The sequence below is a fragment of the Halichoerus grypus genome, chromosome 8 (genome assembly GCF_964656455.1).
Source record: "Halichoerus grypus chromosome 8, mHalGry1.hap1.1, whole genome shotgun sequence".
Taxonomy (NCBI): Eukaryota; Metazoa; Chordata; class Mammalia; order Carnivora; family Phocidae; genus Halichoerus; species Halichoerus grypus.
Window position 1 is genome coordinate 147,481,265 of NC_135719.1, and position 14,761 is coordinate 147,496,025.

General features: G+C 50.9%; 1 protein-coding gene across 1 annotated transcript; it reads right to left on the reverse strand.

The window, feature by feature from the left end:
* Nucleotides 1–255: 255 nt before the first annotated feature.
* On the reverse strand, nt 256–4,299 carry RTL1 (retrotransposon Gag like 1). Its single transcript, XM_036094671.2, has one exon. The coding sequence runs from the start codon at nt 4,297–4,299 to the stop codon at nt 256–258; it is 4,044 nt and encodes a 1,347-aa protein (XP_035950564.2).
* Between the last annotated feature and the right edge of the window lie 10,462 nt (nt 4,300–14,761).

The window sequence follows — 14,761 nt, forward strand, 5'->3', positions numbered from 1 at the left end:
GACTGTGGTTGTGTAGCCCTGAGCTGGCTCTGGGTCTCTGATGGTTGGATAGTCCGTTGTTAGCACAGATGATGTTGCTGGTTGATGAGTTGAAGAAATTTTTGCCCTTCACAAGTGGGTTCCCCTTGGGTCAGGAGTGGGCGGGAAGGGGGGCGCTTGGGCTGAGTGAAGCAGGCCGAGGCACGGGGAGTCTGGAAGGAGAGGCCAAGGTGGGAGGCAGAGGTGTGGAGGGTGTGGCGCTGGCCGGGAGGCGCTTCACTCAAGGCTCGCACTGTCCTCGTCCCCGGGCAGCTCTTCCAGCCTAGCTTCTTCCCGGGGTGGGCTCGCCCACTCGGCGGTCGGGGACGCCTCTGCGTAGACCGTCGTCAGAAAGCGGATCAGGGCCCTGGCCGCCAGCTCCTGGGTGATCAGGTCGGGCTGCCTGGCGGCGCTGTGGACACGGGGCAGGTGTCGGCTCAGGAAGGCGAGGACTTGGGAGGGCATGGGGAGGTGTCGGAGGGGCTGGAGGGCCGCCACGGTGGTGTCGGTGCTGAGGGCCTCCCGCACGTCGTTCTCCTGCTCGTCCTGCGAGGTGTCTTGCAGGCCGTCATGCAGGCCACACTGACGGTAACGTTGCAGGTCGTCTTGCAGGGCTTCTCGCAAGACGACATCTTCGTCACCCACGACGTGCAGCTCCAGAGAGCGGGTGCCTCCGGGGAGGGGGTGGGCTCCTCCCGGGGTGCCGACTCGGACGCTGAAGAACTCGCACAGCAGCACCCAGAAGCCTGGTGTGAGCTGCAGGCCCCGGCGGGTCAGGGGGAGCAGGGCGCCTTGCTGCCAGTGGCCGGGGCCTGGGAGCAGCCCGGCCAGCTCCTGGGCCGGGACGGCGCTCGTGCCCACGGGCAGGGGCACTGGGGCGAGGAGCTGCGCCATGGCCGTAGCCATGCCGCTGCCGGGGCCGAGGGGCGCGGCCGGGCCGAGGGGCAGCCAGCGCCGGGGTGGGGGCCGAAGCACGGCCCAGGCTGGCGTGGGCAGCGTGGAGAGGCGGCGCTTGAGCTTCAGCAGCACGAGGAGTGCTGCCACGGCCAGGGTGTCCTTCCAGAACAGGAGGCCTCGGAAGAAGTGCAGAATGACTGCTCTGATCTGGGCCATGCTGAAATGGGCGAGGAAGCTGTTGAGGATTTGGTCGATTGGTATCAGAGCCAGGAACTCCTGCTGGAGGTTCCGGCCATTTGGCTCGTCCTGGTGAGGGGCATCTTCGTTCTCGTCTTCTTCCCCGGAGTCTAGTGACCGGTCCCTGGGGGACCCTCCCGTAGAGAACAGCGACCTTGCCCGGGTGGCAGTGTTGTGCTGGAAAGCCCTTCGGTTGAGGTGTCTCGGGGGCGGCAGAGGCCGGCCGCCATCTTGTGCTGGCCGCTCCATGACGTCAAAGTTGAAGTGGGAGAAGAAGAAGACCCAATGCCCGGGGAGAAGTACGGTGAGCCTGTCATTATTCAGAGAGGCTAGATCCTCTGTGTTGAGAAGGATCATGATGGGCTCCTCGGTGTTCTCCAGGTAGCGGGACCACACCGTGAAGGCAGCCCTTATCGGAAGAACCCTCATCTCCAGTTGAGGGTAGGCGACTTCGATAGGCGAGATGCTTCGGGAGTAGAAAGCGCAGCACACTCTCTTGCCGGTTTGGTCGTCTATTTGGATGAGGGAGGCGTGCAGAGCCGTCTTGGTGACGCCTGTGTCCAAGTAGAAGGGGTTCTGCGGCTTGGGGTGGTGCAGGAGGGGCGCCTTGCGGAAAGCCCGCTTCAGGCACTCGAAGGCCTCTTGCTCCTCGTCTCCCCAGGAGAAGGTGGGGGTGGTCAGCAGCAGCCGCGCCAGGGGCTCTATGATAATGCTGAAGCGCTCCACGAAGTGCTGGTAGGGCAGGATGAACTGGATCAGGTGTTTCAGGGACTTCTTAGAGCCGGGCGTGGGGTACCCTGTGACGGTGTTCACGATGCTCTTGTTGAGTTTCACCCCTTTGGGGGTTATGACGAATCCCAGGAACTCGACGGTGTGTCGGTGGAACTGGCTTCTATCCAGCGAGCAGTAGACGTGGTGGTGTCGGAAGCGGACCAGGACTTGTCGGACATGTTGGAAGTGTTCCTCCTGGCTCATTGAGTAGACCAGGACGTCCTGCCCATAGGAGAGCACGAAGTAACCCAGCATGTCCTTTAGGATAAAGTGGAGCACGTTCTGAGGGATGATCGGGTCTGAGGATAGCGGGAAGGGCTGGTAGCTCTTCATCTCTTGAGGCTCGAAACCAAACGCTGCTTTCCATACATCTTCTGCTTGGTGTATGTTCATGCTTTCCTCCACAATGGTCCCCCGCAGCTCCAGCTTTGTGAACCATGTAGCTCCGTGTAACTGGTCGAACAGTTCTGGAATCATCTGTATGTAGTCCTGTTTGTTGGTCAGCATGCTGTCCGGGTTCCAGTTTTCATCCCGCGGCCTGGCACTTTTTTGCATCCCGGCACCCACAGGTTCCCACGGCGCGGTGGAGGGACATTCGTAAAAGGTCTCGCTGTGATCACTGTCTCCAGCCTGCTGAAGCTCAGAGGGCTCTGATTCAGAAAGATCATCGGATCCGTCTGAGCTTGGCTGGTCGGAAGTCTCATCATCTGCTTCCTTCGGGTTAAACACGTCGGCCAGGTCGGAGTACAGGGGCGGCAGTCCGGGCAGCAGGCTTATGGCATGTCTTTCTAGTGCGATGCATGGTGGGGGCGGGCGGAAGCACTTCTGAAGGCAGTAGGGAGAGTGGAAGGTGCAGCGGCCTTGGATCCAGTCGACCTCGGGGGTGTGGATCCGGAGCCAGTTGATGCCTAAGATCACGGAGAAGTTGGGGGACGGAACGATGTCGAATTCGATGGACTCCTGGTGGTTCTGATGGATGCACACCAGGGGCTCGGTGTAGAGCCAGACAGGTTCGTTGCCGATCAGTGAGCCGTCCACACCTTGGACCATCTGCGGGTAGGGCTTCTCGTAGAGCTCCACGTAGTGCTCTTGGGCAAACCTCTCATCCATGAAGTTGCCGCCCGCCCCCGAGTCAACCAGGGCCTGCACCGCGACGCTGTGGTACGGGTTCACTCTGACCAGGAGCAGCAGGAAGAGGTGGTTGCGGTTAATGGTGGGGCGCACTTCGCAGGGCAGCCAACTGCTCACCATCCACCTCTCCGGGGCAGGTGAGTCGATCCAGGTCAGATTCCGTGGGCGGGCCTCTGGGGGCAGCCTGAGCATGGCCCTTCTCTCTGCCAGCTTTTCTTCTATCTGCAGGATGAGCACAATCAGGCTGTCCAGCGAATCTGGCTGCGGGACCCGGAACAGATAGTGCCTGATCTCCTCATTGAGCCCCTGGCACAGGTGGGCCTGCAGGACTTCGTCCGACCAGCCCAAGGTGGGTACCAGGCCCTGGAACTCGTTGATGTATTCGATGGCGGGGCGATTCCCCTGCCTGATGCTGAACATGGCATCTTCGGCCACACACAGTGCCTGTCGGTACTCGAACATACCTGACATTGCCTCCAGGAAGGCCGGGAAGTCATCCATCAGGGGGCTGTCTTCATTCACCAGAGCTCTGGCCCATTCTAAGGCCATGCCGGACAGGTGGCACATGACGTACCCCACTCGCAGGCGGTCGTTGTAGAACATTCTCGGGTAGCTTTGTAGGATCAGCTGGCAGAGCACGATGAACTCGTGGTATTCTCTGCGATCACCAGAGAATTTTGATGGGACGGGCAGTCGGCCTGTGTTGATTGCTTCCATCAAGATCTCTTCTGCTACTCTTTGTTGCTCTCGGAGGTCTTGCATGCGGAAGTACAGAGAGATGATGGATCTCACCGTGGCCATGATCTCCGAAGTCTCGGACTCCTCTTCGGGACGCTCCTCCTCTCCCACGTCGGCCAGGTCAGTGTCATTGACTTGTTGGTCTTGGGCTCCCCATGGGTTGACTGATGCTTCTTCCATTCTGCCAGGTGCCTCACCGGTTGGACCCCCCACTTCCTGATGTGAACCGTTGCGTGACTCCTCCAGGTCTTGGAGTAGGTCATTGGGTGGATCCTTTATTTCCCTATGTGGGCCACTGGATGGCTCCTCCATGTCTTGGCGGAGATCAATGGGCAGCTCTTTCATTTCCTGGGCTGGGCCACTGGCCGGCCCTGCCACCTCCTGTGCGCCGCTGGCTGATGTCTCCACGGTGGTGTTGGATGAGCCCTCGGAGGACTCCATTTGTTTTGATGATGGATTCTTACGCTCCATCATCGTCTCAAATGAGTCTTCAGAGGGTTCTATCATTTCGTCGGATGGAAAGGAGTGTTCTCTGAAGACTGGTAAGGTCGTGACGCGTCCGGTCAGCGACTGGGACTGCGGAGATCAGAACCTGGGGGTGGGGAGGACGGGTGGGGAGGAAAGGCAGCTGTTTAGGGATTCACAAGGTCAAGGTTAGGTTCTCCGGGACAAATCAGATGCCCAGCTCATCAGAACAGAGAGATACTGGGGAGAGCTTCCCTTGCCCAGCTTTGAATATTATTCTACCCCTGACCTTCACCCTGTTCTCCCAGGCTCGCTTGGCCTGTCTGGCTTGCCTGCTTCCCCCATGGCCGTGAGAAATTCACAGCCCATAAATTCTGTGGAGCAATAGGCCCAGAGCAGCTGCTGTGGCAGGCAGGCACCTGGCAGGATGCGCTGGCCAATTCATCTCCCCCTGGCACCCGTGCCTGGTCAACCCTCCTTCCCTCCTCTGGTCATCCCAAAGTCACAGAGGTCATATGTCAGTGCCACCAAGAGTTGTCCCTGGCAGGCAGGGTGCCCTGGAGCAAGCTCGCTCCCCCCTGTTGTGAAGTAGGAATCTCTAGCGGATGCCTAGTGTTTAACAAGGTCAGGGGAAGAGGAGAAAATGGGCAGTTGGCCGCAGTCCCGTCAGTTGGATCAGCAGCCTAAAATAGCTCTCACTTCCTACCCTAGATTCACAGTAGAAATTGGGCCAGTGCAGGGGGAGGAGGGCAGACGTAGAGGTCTGGCTTTTATTTTTTTTTCCAAAAATTTTGATAAAGCACCTACTATGTGCCAGAGACTTGCACACTGTGACTTGGTCCTCACTCGGAAGTTTTGCTGATTTCTCATACTCTTTCATCAATTTCCAATCTCCCCAGCTCTGAGCCCTCGGGGAGATCTGCAGATCCTCCCCCCACCCCTCCTAAAACTGCCACTTTCCCAAGATCACCCTCTTTGTGGGGGTTCAGGCATCAATTCCGCACACGCGAGCAATCATATTTACCTGCCCCTTCAGTCTTAACGGGGGGGGGGGGCTGGTTCTTCCCTCTAGCAGACACCCCCTCTCTGTTACTGGCTGGTTTCTCCCTGACCTAGGGGTGTCTCAAGGAGAGCTGGGGTAGCGACTAAGGGGTGGGGGTAGGGGAGGGGGAGGGCACGAGATATCGTTGACCTCTGATTGTCTTGAAATGGAGTTTTCGCAGTAGAGTCATGGGTGGTTTGAGTGGGCTGGGGCTGAATTTAAAAGAGATGTCTGGGTTGGGGTTATTTTGTACATATCTTCTCTGCTGGGAGAGTAAATTGAGTTCTGGTTATCCAAAAGAGTAGCTCTGTGGTCACCCCTCTTTCTACAATTAATACCTTTTGTTACTTCTGAGTACTCTCTGAGCCACCAAGCCCATCTCTTAAAAAAAAAAAAAGGCATTCCCTCATTGGCTAAAATCCAAACTTTCCAACAAGATAGACTATTCCGATCTGCTGTTTCTCAAAATTAAGTACATTCTTGTTAGCATGACAGTTAATTCCATCCTGCAGAGCCTCTGATGAAAAGGTTTTGTTGTTTATTTACTGTTCACAATATTAAATCCAAACCTTTTACCATAACAATTCCTGACACAGAAACTCACCAAAATCATTCTCTGGCTAAAATGCAAAGGCTTTAGAATAATAGAAAATTCTGCTCATGTCATTCCTTCAGGTAGAGATTACATTTTTAGCATGATGCCCCGGTCACGTAAGATCACCATCATCCCATGCAGAGCATGGCACCTCATTGAACTCATTTGTCATCACCAAAGTCCTATAAGGAGTGTGCTACCACTGCACGATTCCAAGGTTGAATATAAAGTTCTGACTGAAATATAAAATGGGACTGACTAACTCATCTGCAGACTCCTCTATTAGAAATAAAAATCTGTCTCTTCAAGCCCTTAATTGGCTAAAATTTAAAATGGAAAAATTTGAATTGGCTGAAATTTACATTTTAAAGTTGAAAAATTTAAGTTGGCTCAAATTTCAAATTTCAAATATAAAATCTGTGCATGTCTTAAAACTGTTAAAACCCTTTATTGGCAAAAATTGAAAATTGAAAAATTGAAAATTTTAAATTGGCCAAAATTTAAATTTTTGAATATGAAATCTGTAGATCTCTTAAAACCCCTAAAATTCTTTGTTGGCTAAAATTTAAAATTTAAAAATTTTAATTGACTGAAATTTAAATTTTAAAATTGAAACATTTAAGTTGGCTAAGATGTAAAATTTTAAACATGAAACCTGTATCTCTTAAAATTTTAAAACACTTTATTGGCTAAATTTAAAACTTAAAAATTTAAATTGGCTGAAATTTAAATTTTATTTTAAAAGATTTTATTTATTTATTTGAGAGAGACAGAGAGAGTACATGCAGGGAGAGGGAGAGGCAGACTCCCTGCTGAGTGGGGACCCCTCAACGTGGGGCTCTATCCCAGGACCCTGAGATCATGACTTGAGTCAAAGTCAGATGCTTAACTGACTGAGCCACCCAGGTGTTCCCGAAATTTAAATCTTAAAATTGAAAAATTTGAATTGGCTAAAATTTAAAATTTAAATATTGAAATATTTAAATTGACTAATTTTTAAAAATTTTAAACACAAAACCTGTATATCTCTTAAAATTTTAGAACACTTTATTGGCTAAAATTTAAAACTTAAAAATTTAAATTGGCTGAAATTTAAATTTTATTTTATTTTATTTTAAAAATTTTTATTTATTTATTTGAGAGAGAGACAGAGAGAGCACAAGCTCTCTTAAATTTATTTGAGAGAGAGAGCAGAGTGTTTGAGAGAGAACACGAGTGGGGGTGGGGAGGAGCAGAGGGAGAAGGAGAAACGGACTCCCTGCTGAGTGGGGATCCCCGATATGGGGCTCCATCCCAGGACCATGAGATCATGACCTAAGTTGAAGTCAGACGCTTAACTGACTGAGCCACCCAGGTGCCCCTGAAATTTAAATTTTAAAATAGAAAAATTTAAATTGGCTAAAATTAAAATTTAAATATTGAAATATTTAAATTGGCTAAAATTAAAAAATTTTAGGCATGAAACCTGTATATCTCTTAAAATTTTAAAACACTTTATTGGCTAAAATTTAAAACTTAAAAACTTAAATTGACTGAAATGTAAAATTTTAAATATAAAATCTATATAGCTTTTAAAACTTAAAAGTCTTAGTTGGCTAAAATTTACAATATAAAATCTCAGTATGGCTCTTAAAACCCTTAAAACCCTTTATTGGTTAAAATTTAAACTCCTTTACCAGATGATTTAAAAACTAGATTATACCCCTTTTAATATAATACATATATATTAATATAATACAAATATGTCTTAGCGTATTTATGAATTCGATGATGTAACTGATGAAATCATTCACCTGTCCTGTCTTCAATCTAAAATCTAACATCCTTGACATGTTACAAAATCCTGATCTTAACACTCCTTAGCGTCAAAGTTCAAACTTCTAGCACGAAAGTTGTCCCATAATTGCTCTATTTAAAACGCACAAAAGTCTATTTTCATTGCTTAAAATATAAAGTTCCAATCACTTAGCATAAAATAAGATAGTTTTGCCGTGTAATTTATCTGCAAACGGATGGATATAAACCCCCAAATCTTACCAGGCGACTTCTTAAACTCTTGATTGGCATAATTCCAAACCTCTAAGCATTATATAAAAATTTGACCGTGTCATTCCTCAAAACAAAAGGTCACACTTCCTTGCAAGGTACATGAATTTGGTCTTGTAACTTCTGCTTAACAAGCCTTATAATATCTCCTAATCACCTATGAGATAAGATCTGAACTGCTTAGCCAAAAATACACATATTACTATATCATTTCTCTGCAGACTCCTCTTATCAAACACAGAAATTTTACCATGTCACTCTCTTAAAATCTCTTAATGGCTGAAATCCAAATTCCTTAGCACAGCACAAAAATGTATTCCTGTCGTTCCTCAAAATAGGGTCCAAACTTCTCAGCATGCTATGTAAATTCAGTCACATAACCTCTGCCTAAGACCTGCCCCGCCTCTGTATCACTTGCTATAAACAATCCGATTCTTCAGCATAAAGTACAGAGAGGTTGCCCTTGTGCCAAAGGGTGCCTCCTCTGAGCTGTCGATATGCGTTCATTATCTGGTTCATCAAATCCAGACACCTTAGCATAAAATATATTTTACAGCTAATTCCCCTGACAAAACTCTCATCAGTCACTCCTTAAAACCCTTTACTGGCTAAAATCCAAACGCCTCTGCATGAGGGTTCAAAAATGAGATCATATCCCTCCCCAAAATGAAATGCTCGAATGCCTTCGACTCTCACATAAAATCACATCTCCTTGGCATGTTATAAAAATCTGATCATATTAACTTTACCATAAAAACCCACTCTTGTAGCTCTGCCAAAATGCGATAAGTTTGATCATGTAACTCCCAATTTAAAACTTTCCAAGATTTCTTCATTGCCTTATAACATAACGTCCCAACTACTTAACATAAAATGCAACGTGGTACCATGTAATTTATCTTCAGACTGGTCTATAAAAAAAAACCCCAAATCTCATCCTGTCATTCTTGTAAACCCTTTATTGGCTTAAGTCCAAACTTATTAGCATGATATAAAAATTCGATCTTGTCATCCCTTAAAATAAAGTTCACACTTCCTAGCACAGCATGTAAAATTTGATCTTGTAATTCCGCCTTAAAATCTTAACAATGTCTCTTCATTGTGAAATTATGGAATCAAAGTCCAAATTCTTAGCATAAAATGTGAATTTTATTTTGTAATTTCACTGCATATTATTTATCCACTCCAAACAAAAAATCTTACCATGTCACTCTCTTAGAAATTTTTATTGGCTAAAATCAAATTTCTAGGCATGTACAAAACTCCAATCATGTCAGAGCCTCAAAATAAATTTCAAATTTCTTTGAGCATTCCCAGTGTTGATCATATAACTCTTACGATTGAAGTTTTTCAACTTTGGTGTCAACATCCATCAAATCTCTGAATGTCAGATGTTGGCACTCCCCAAGCTATAAAGTGCAAAGGTTTTTGCAGGACACTTAAATTTGTGGCTGTTACCGTTTTTCTCTTTACAGTTTTTCAATGTTCCCTGTATAATAAAGTCCAAAGCTGTTAGCCTTAAAACACCTTTTTTATGTTTTTCTGCACATTTATCTTCCATAAGCAAAAATCTCACCATCACATTTCTTAAGACCCTTTGGCAAGAATCCAAACTCCTTAGCATGATACAAAAACTTGTTCCAGTCACTCCTCAAAATAAAGCTACCCCCAAACCCCAAATCTATTCCTAGAACCCCACTTAAAATCTTTTCCTGTATTTTCATCACTAACGACATGTCTCAACATCTCGGCATCTTCAATCATGGCGTTCTCAGCGTAAACCCTTTCGGATTTCATGTCCAAAGCATAAAATCCAGATGCCTGAGCATGAAATGAAAATTGGACCAGGTATTTGTTATATTAAAAAATCTTTACGTTGCTCTTCACTAACTAGGGAATAAAGCCTAAGTTCCTTTGCACGAAACCAACATTTTTCGTCCTCCCTAATTTCTCCATGCAGTTTCTTGCTCCTCTCACACTTTACTCCTCAAAGACTGGGTTTCTTACCTCCTGTCCCCGAACTCATTTTAATTTTATAGTTCTGGATCTTTTTATATTGTTAAAGTCAGTTCCTCTACCTACGTTTCATTAATTCATTACAGCAACGTGTCCTGATTCTTTTTTCTGGACCAGGCACTATGTGAAGACCCCGATGGGAAGAAATGGAAGCAGCCTTGCCTTGCAGAGAGGACATCACCAGCGGTAGAGATGAGGACCACGCCCTCACGCTAAATGTCGTGCTGGAGGTGAGTGCAGGGTCCTGGGGGGCAAGACCAGGGGGTCTCCCTCTACTGTTGGTGAGTGTCTCCCTCGGGGCTCTGCTGGGCTCAGCTGCCTGCCCCTTTGTGAAGACATTGGCCATTGTTGGGGCCATGTTTTGTAAAGCGAAGGCGTCTCTGGCCTCCCACGTCTGGCTTTCTACGTGGCTACGGGCTTCCTTCTGACTCACCCCTCCCTCCTCCTCCCCCTCCGGCCGCGTGCCCGTCTGCTGCAGCTGGTACAGCCCAGAGGCTGCCCGGCCTCTTCTTTGGGCTCCCCAGAGGGAATATGGTCAGTCCAACAGATGCAGCGTGATAAATGCTCAGGTCTCAGGCCTTAAGGCAATTTCTTTAAGAAACATCTCTTGATTTGGCAATTCTCACCTTACCCAAAAAGAAAAAAAAAATTCAAATTCAAAATCAGGATTTAGTGCACCTGGTCCGGGTCAGAAGTGCCCTCGAGGTCTTTGAGTCAGACCCTCTGCCCCCCGCCGACACTCATAGACAGACACCCCAGCCTCACCACCTTCAGTGCCCAGAGCCTTCTCGGCCAGGTCAGCTCCCTGCTTGCCGCTGAGCAAGTGGCCCATTGGGTCAGGGCTGCCAACGTGAGTCTATGAAGGGTTGGGTGGGAGGGGGGGCAGGGGGGGCCAATCCCTCAGCGAATACCTCGCCCTGTCGGCTCACTTGTACAGTAAAGGAAATCTGATTTTAAAAATAGAGCTTGGAAGAGGAGATGAGGGGTATTTAGGAGCAAATTCGAGCCTGGGGCGGGGATCAGGGGAGAGGTGAGGACACGGGAGGGGGGCACGCAGCCCGAGTTGCTGAGGAGGAAGGTGGAGAGCCAAGAAAGAGGAGTCGTGAGGGCAGAGGGGCGTGAGGGACAGCGGGGATTCTCTGTCACGTTCTCCGCTTTCCTGGCCTCTCAGACACTAGGGGTCAAACCTGTGGCCCTGTCGCGAGGGGCATCAGGGCTGAGGTCAGGGGAAGACCCTCGTCCGTCTTGGCCTGCCTCCAGGCTGTCTTCAGAGCCGCTTGGGTTTCAGGGACACAGCGACCCGGTCTTGAGGGCTGAGTGACTTTGAAATGAATATTCCCCCCAGTTACTCCCTCCATTGCTCCAGACCTGCTGAGCGTCACTGTGGGGGTGGGCACGTGGGGACACTGGTTGGTATTAGTTATTTTATTAAACTCATGTCAAGGTCAAGATCTTCCCTTGTGAGGCTTGGGCTGGGGCTCCTTGGTTTCCTGGTGTAGACCAGTGGTGGGGTCACTCTCCCCCCTCAGCTTGCCAGTTGGGATTTCTGAGGCGGCTCCCTGAGAGCCCCAGGAGGAGCTTGGGTGGGTCCTGGGTCCTGTGGACTCCCGTGGACTCCTGTGGACTCCTGATTTGCCTTCTTACCCCCCTGCCTTATGGATTAAGACCACTTGGGCCTCATAGCTGTGAGACCCTTCACATCTTGACCCAGAACAGCCAGCCTCAGTTGCTTCCTGCTCTTCACTTGGGGGCTGGGGCCTGGGGCCTTGGAAAACCGTTTCATGGCGAAAACAGTCTCTGGAAGGGGGGTTGCCGTGATTCAGGACAGGCATGGAATGACAGCAGAGCTTGGGCTGGCCCCAGGGCTTCTCCACCAACCCCAAACCAGCTGCATGGGGTACCTCCTGGAAAAGGTTCCTCGGCCCCTTGCCTCTTGAAGCCAACGAGGTGAGGGGCCGTGCCCCTGAGGTAGCAATGTTTCTGTGGCCGAGTCCCTACACCCCCGCCCCCGTCCACTGCTTGACTGGCAGCTCCAGGGGGCAGCTGGATCACTCTGCCCAGAATAACCCTGGGAGGGATTGGGAGAGGGGTCACATACGAGAATGTCCTTCTTCTTTGGGCTGCCCAAATGGGCCAGGCCAATCAGCTGCTCCCCAGACTGCTCTTGCCTTTGAAGGCAAGCGGGCAGAGGAAGGAGCCGCGCCAGCTGCCAGCCTGGGGCCCGTGCTGACTTTCAGCGTGACCTTCTCCTCCTGGGCCCTCAGTTTCCCCAGAACTGCAAGGCGGGCTTGGGCAGGGGGTCTTCTCATTTTGTTCCTGTAGCTCTGGGGTCTTGGGAGGTGCCTGAGGGGTGACTTGGGGAGCAGCGATGAAAGGAGGGGGTTGGCTTGAGCAGGTGGAGCTCAGAGGCCCCACCCTGCCTCAATTCCAGAAGCTGGGGGGGGTCCTTGTACTATTTAAAAATAGTATTAGGAATTGGGGGTCCTCACACTATTTCATTTGCAGAGAGCTTCCCCCGTATGGCCGGTTCCTCTTGGGGTTTGTCCCATTCAACATTGGCGTTGGGAGGGTCTCAGTGGAATCTGTCTCTGGTGGGGTCCCTCTGGGCCTGGTGTTCTTCTGGCTCTGTGGACGGGCCAGGAGCCGTAGACCCAGGAGTGGGGTGAGGGCTCTGAGGGAAACAAGGGGCGCTTGGCCTTGGTGCGGGTGGAGGTCAGGCCAGAGTGGGAGGCCGACTTCTTTCTCAGGGGAGGTGGGCCCTTTGTAAGCTGGAAAGGGTCCGAACAAGGAAGGGCCTGTGTTTAACGTGAAGACTCTGGCAATTTTTAGTTTTGGAATACCTGCTGTAATTGGTCAGCCCTCAGACAGCATTTTCACGCCTGGGTCAACTTTAATTTCCCCCCTTGCCCCCTGAGGCAACAGCGTTCCGCCTTGCAAGTGATTGCACCGGGGCCTGGGGGCTGAAGTGACTTCCCCGGGAGCTCTAATTAGCAGTGGCCATGCAAGGGGGCCAAGACCACCGGGTGCCCCCCAGCAGGCCGCTGGTGACTGAAGCTAGTGAGGGGTGGGGTGCGTACACGCGGAGGCGAGTGCCGTCCAGACAGGGATAATTAGAATTTATTTATTGAAACCGATGTTTCCCTGGCGTCTGCTCTGTGTCAGGCATGACCCTAGCAGCTTGACCCCCAGACACTGACTTTGCTCCCGCCAAAGCTCCCCATTTCACGGTGCTGAGAGAACCCAGGTCAGGAAGGAAGAGGCAGTGTGGGAAGCCAGGTTTCCCTGTTTCCTTCCTCCAGTGGCTGGAGAGGGCAGGAATGGATGCCCGGGGCGGGGGGGGGGGGGGGAGGACAGTGGCCATCTGGGGATTTGGGGACCCCGAGGGCCCCTTGGCCAGAGAGGCCACTTTTGTTCCGTGGCATCCGTGTGCTCAGCCTCGTGACCCAGTGGGAGGCCAGGCCCTCCCTAGGAACGGGCCTCCCTCTCCCTGAAAAGCTCATGTGGTCATTGCCAACTCATTTTGGCTAATTTGGTTGTCGGCAGAGGGACAGAACAACTGGCCCCGGACCTGCTAATTATAGCTGCTCAAGTATTTGAACGAGGTACTGCGTCCCCCATGTCATGGTGTTTTCCTGCAGACAAACTAACCCTTTCACCTTTGTTCCTGAGTGCCGGCCAGCCTACCCGCCCCATGTATCACCCAGGCAGCCCACGTCCCCCAGAGAGCCGCCTCCCCGGGCGGACGTCAGCGTGGGACCTCCACCCCAGTCTTACCTCTGATGCAAGCGTTCAGTGGTTCCGCTCCTGTCCCGCTGTCGGCTGGAATCTCGCTTCTTCCTACAAAGTGATTGGATACGTTTATTTCTGTAATTAGGAGAGTCCAGGCTTTGGGTCATGGGTGCACATTCCCCTGTCCCCCACGGCACACCCCACACCTCCTTCCCTGTTTCTGTCCCAGGGCTGAGTCACTTTGCCCCCTTTGGGTCCCTCCAGTTTGAGGACTGACTGCCAGACGCTGTTCTAAATCTTTGAATCCTTATGGCAACCATGAAGCTCTTGCTGTTATTGTCCCCATTTTTCAGAAGAGGAATCTGAGGCTCAGGGGCGAACCTCTAATCCTTAGCAGGCCTGACCTCATTCTCCCCCTGGCTCGGACGAAGGCGTGCCTCCTGCTGGCCTCGGGGACGGTGCACGACCCACCGAGGTCCGCAGTGGCACTCCCGTTCAGCTCTCCCCACGGACTCCGGAGCTTTCGGGAAGACCCCAGTTCTTGCCAGTCCCCCATTTCGCTCTCAGCAAGAGCAAGAGTCTGTGTGAGTCTGGGGTCTGGGCCCCTTGCTTGACCCCGAGTAAATCTTTTAGCTCCCTGAGCTTCAACTTCACAGGCAATTCTAAGTAAATCTTCCCAGGCTGGTGGTCCTTCCCTCACCCGGGGCCCCGTCCAGGGGGACCCCCGTGCTGTTTTGTCCCACCCCCTGGTGTCCGTGTGCATGTGCTACTCCTTGGTCCCACCCTCTGTTGGCACACAGTAGGGCTGCGGGCAGCAGGTGAGGCCTGAGAGGTGGGTTCTCAGAGGTGGATAGAACTCTGAGCGGTTTCCTTTCTGCCCTCCCAGGTGGCTGGAGGTGAGACTGTGCTTCCCGCCCCGCCCCCCACCCCCAGAAGGGAGCAGGTGCCTGGCCCAGGATCGAATCGAAAGGTCTGCGACTTGAATTTATTTTTTCTGAGTTGTAAATTTGGACAGCTTGTAAGTGTGTAGCCCCCTCAGGATGGAACTAACCTGCCCTCTTTATTTTGCAGCTGAG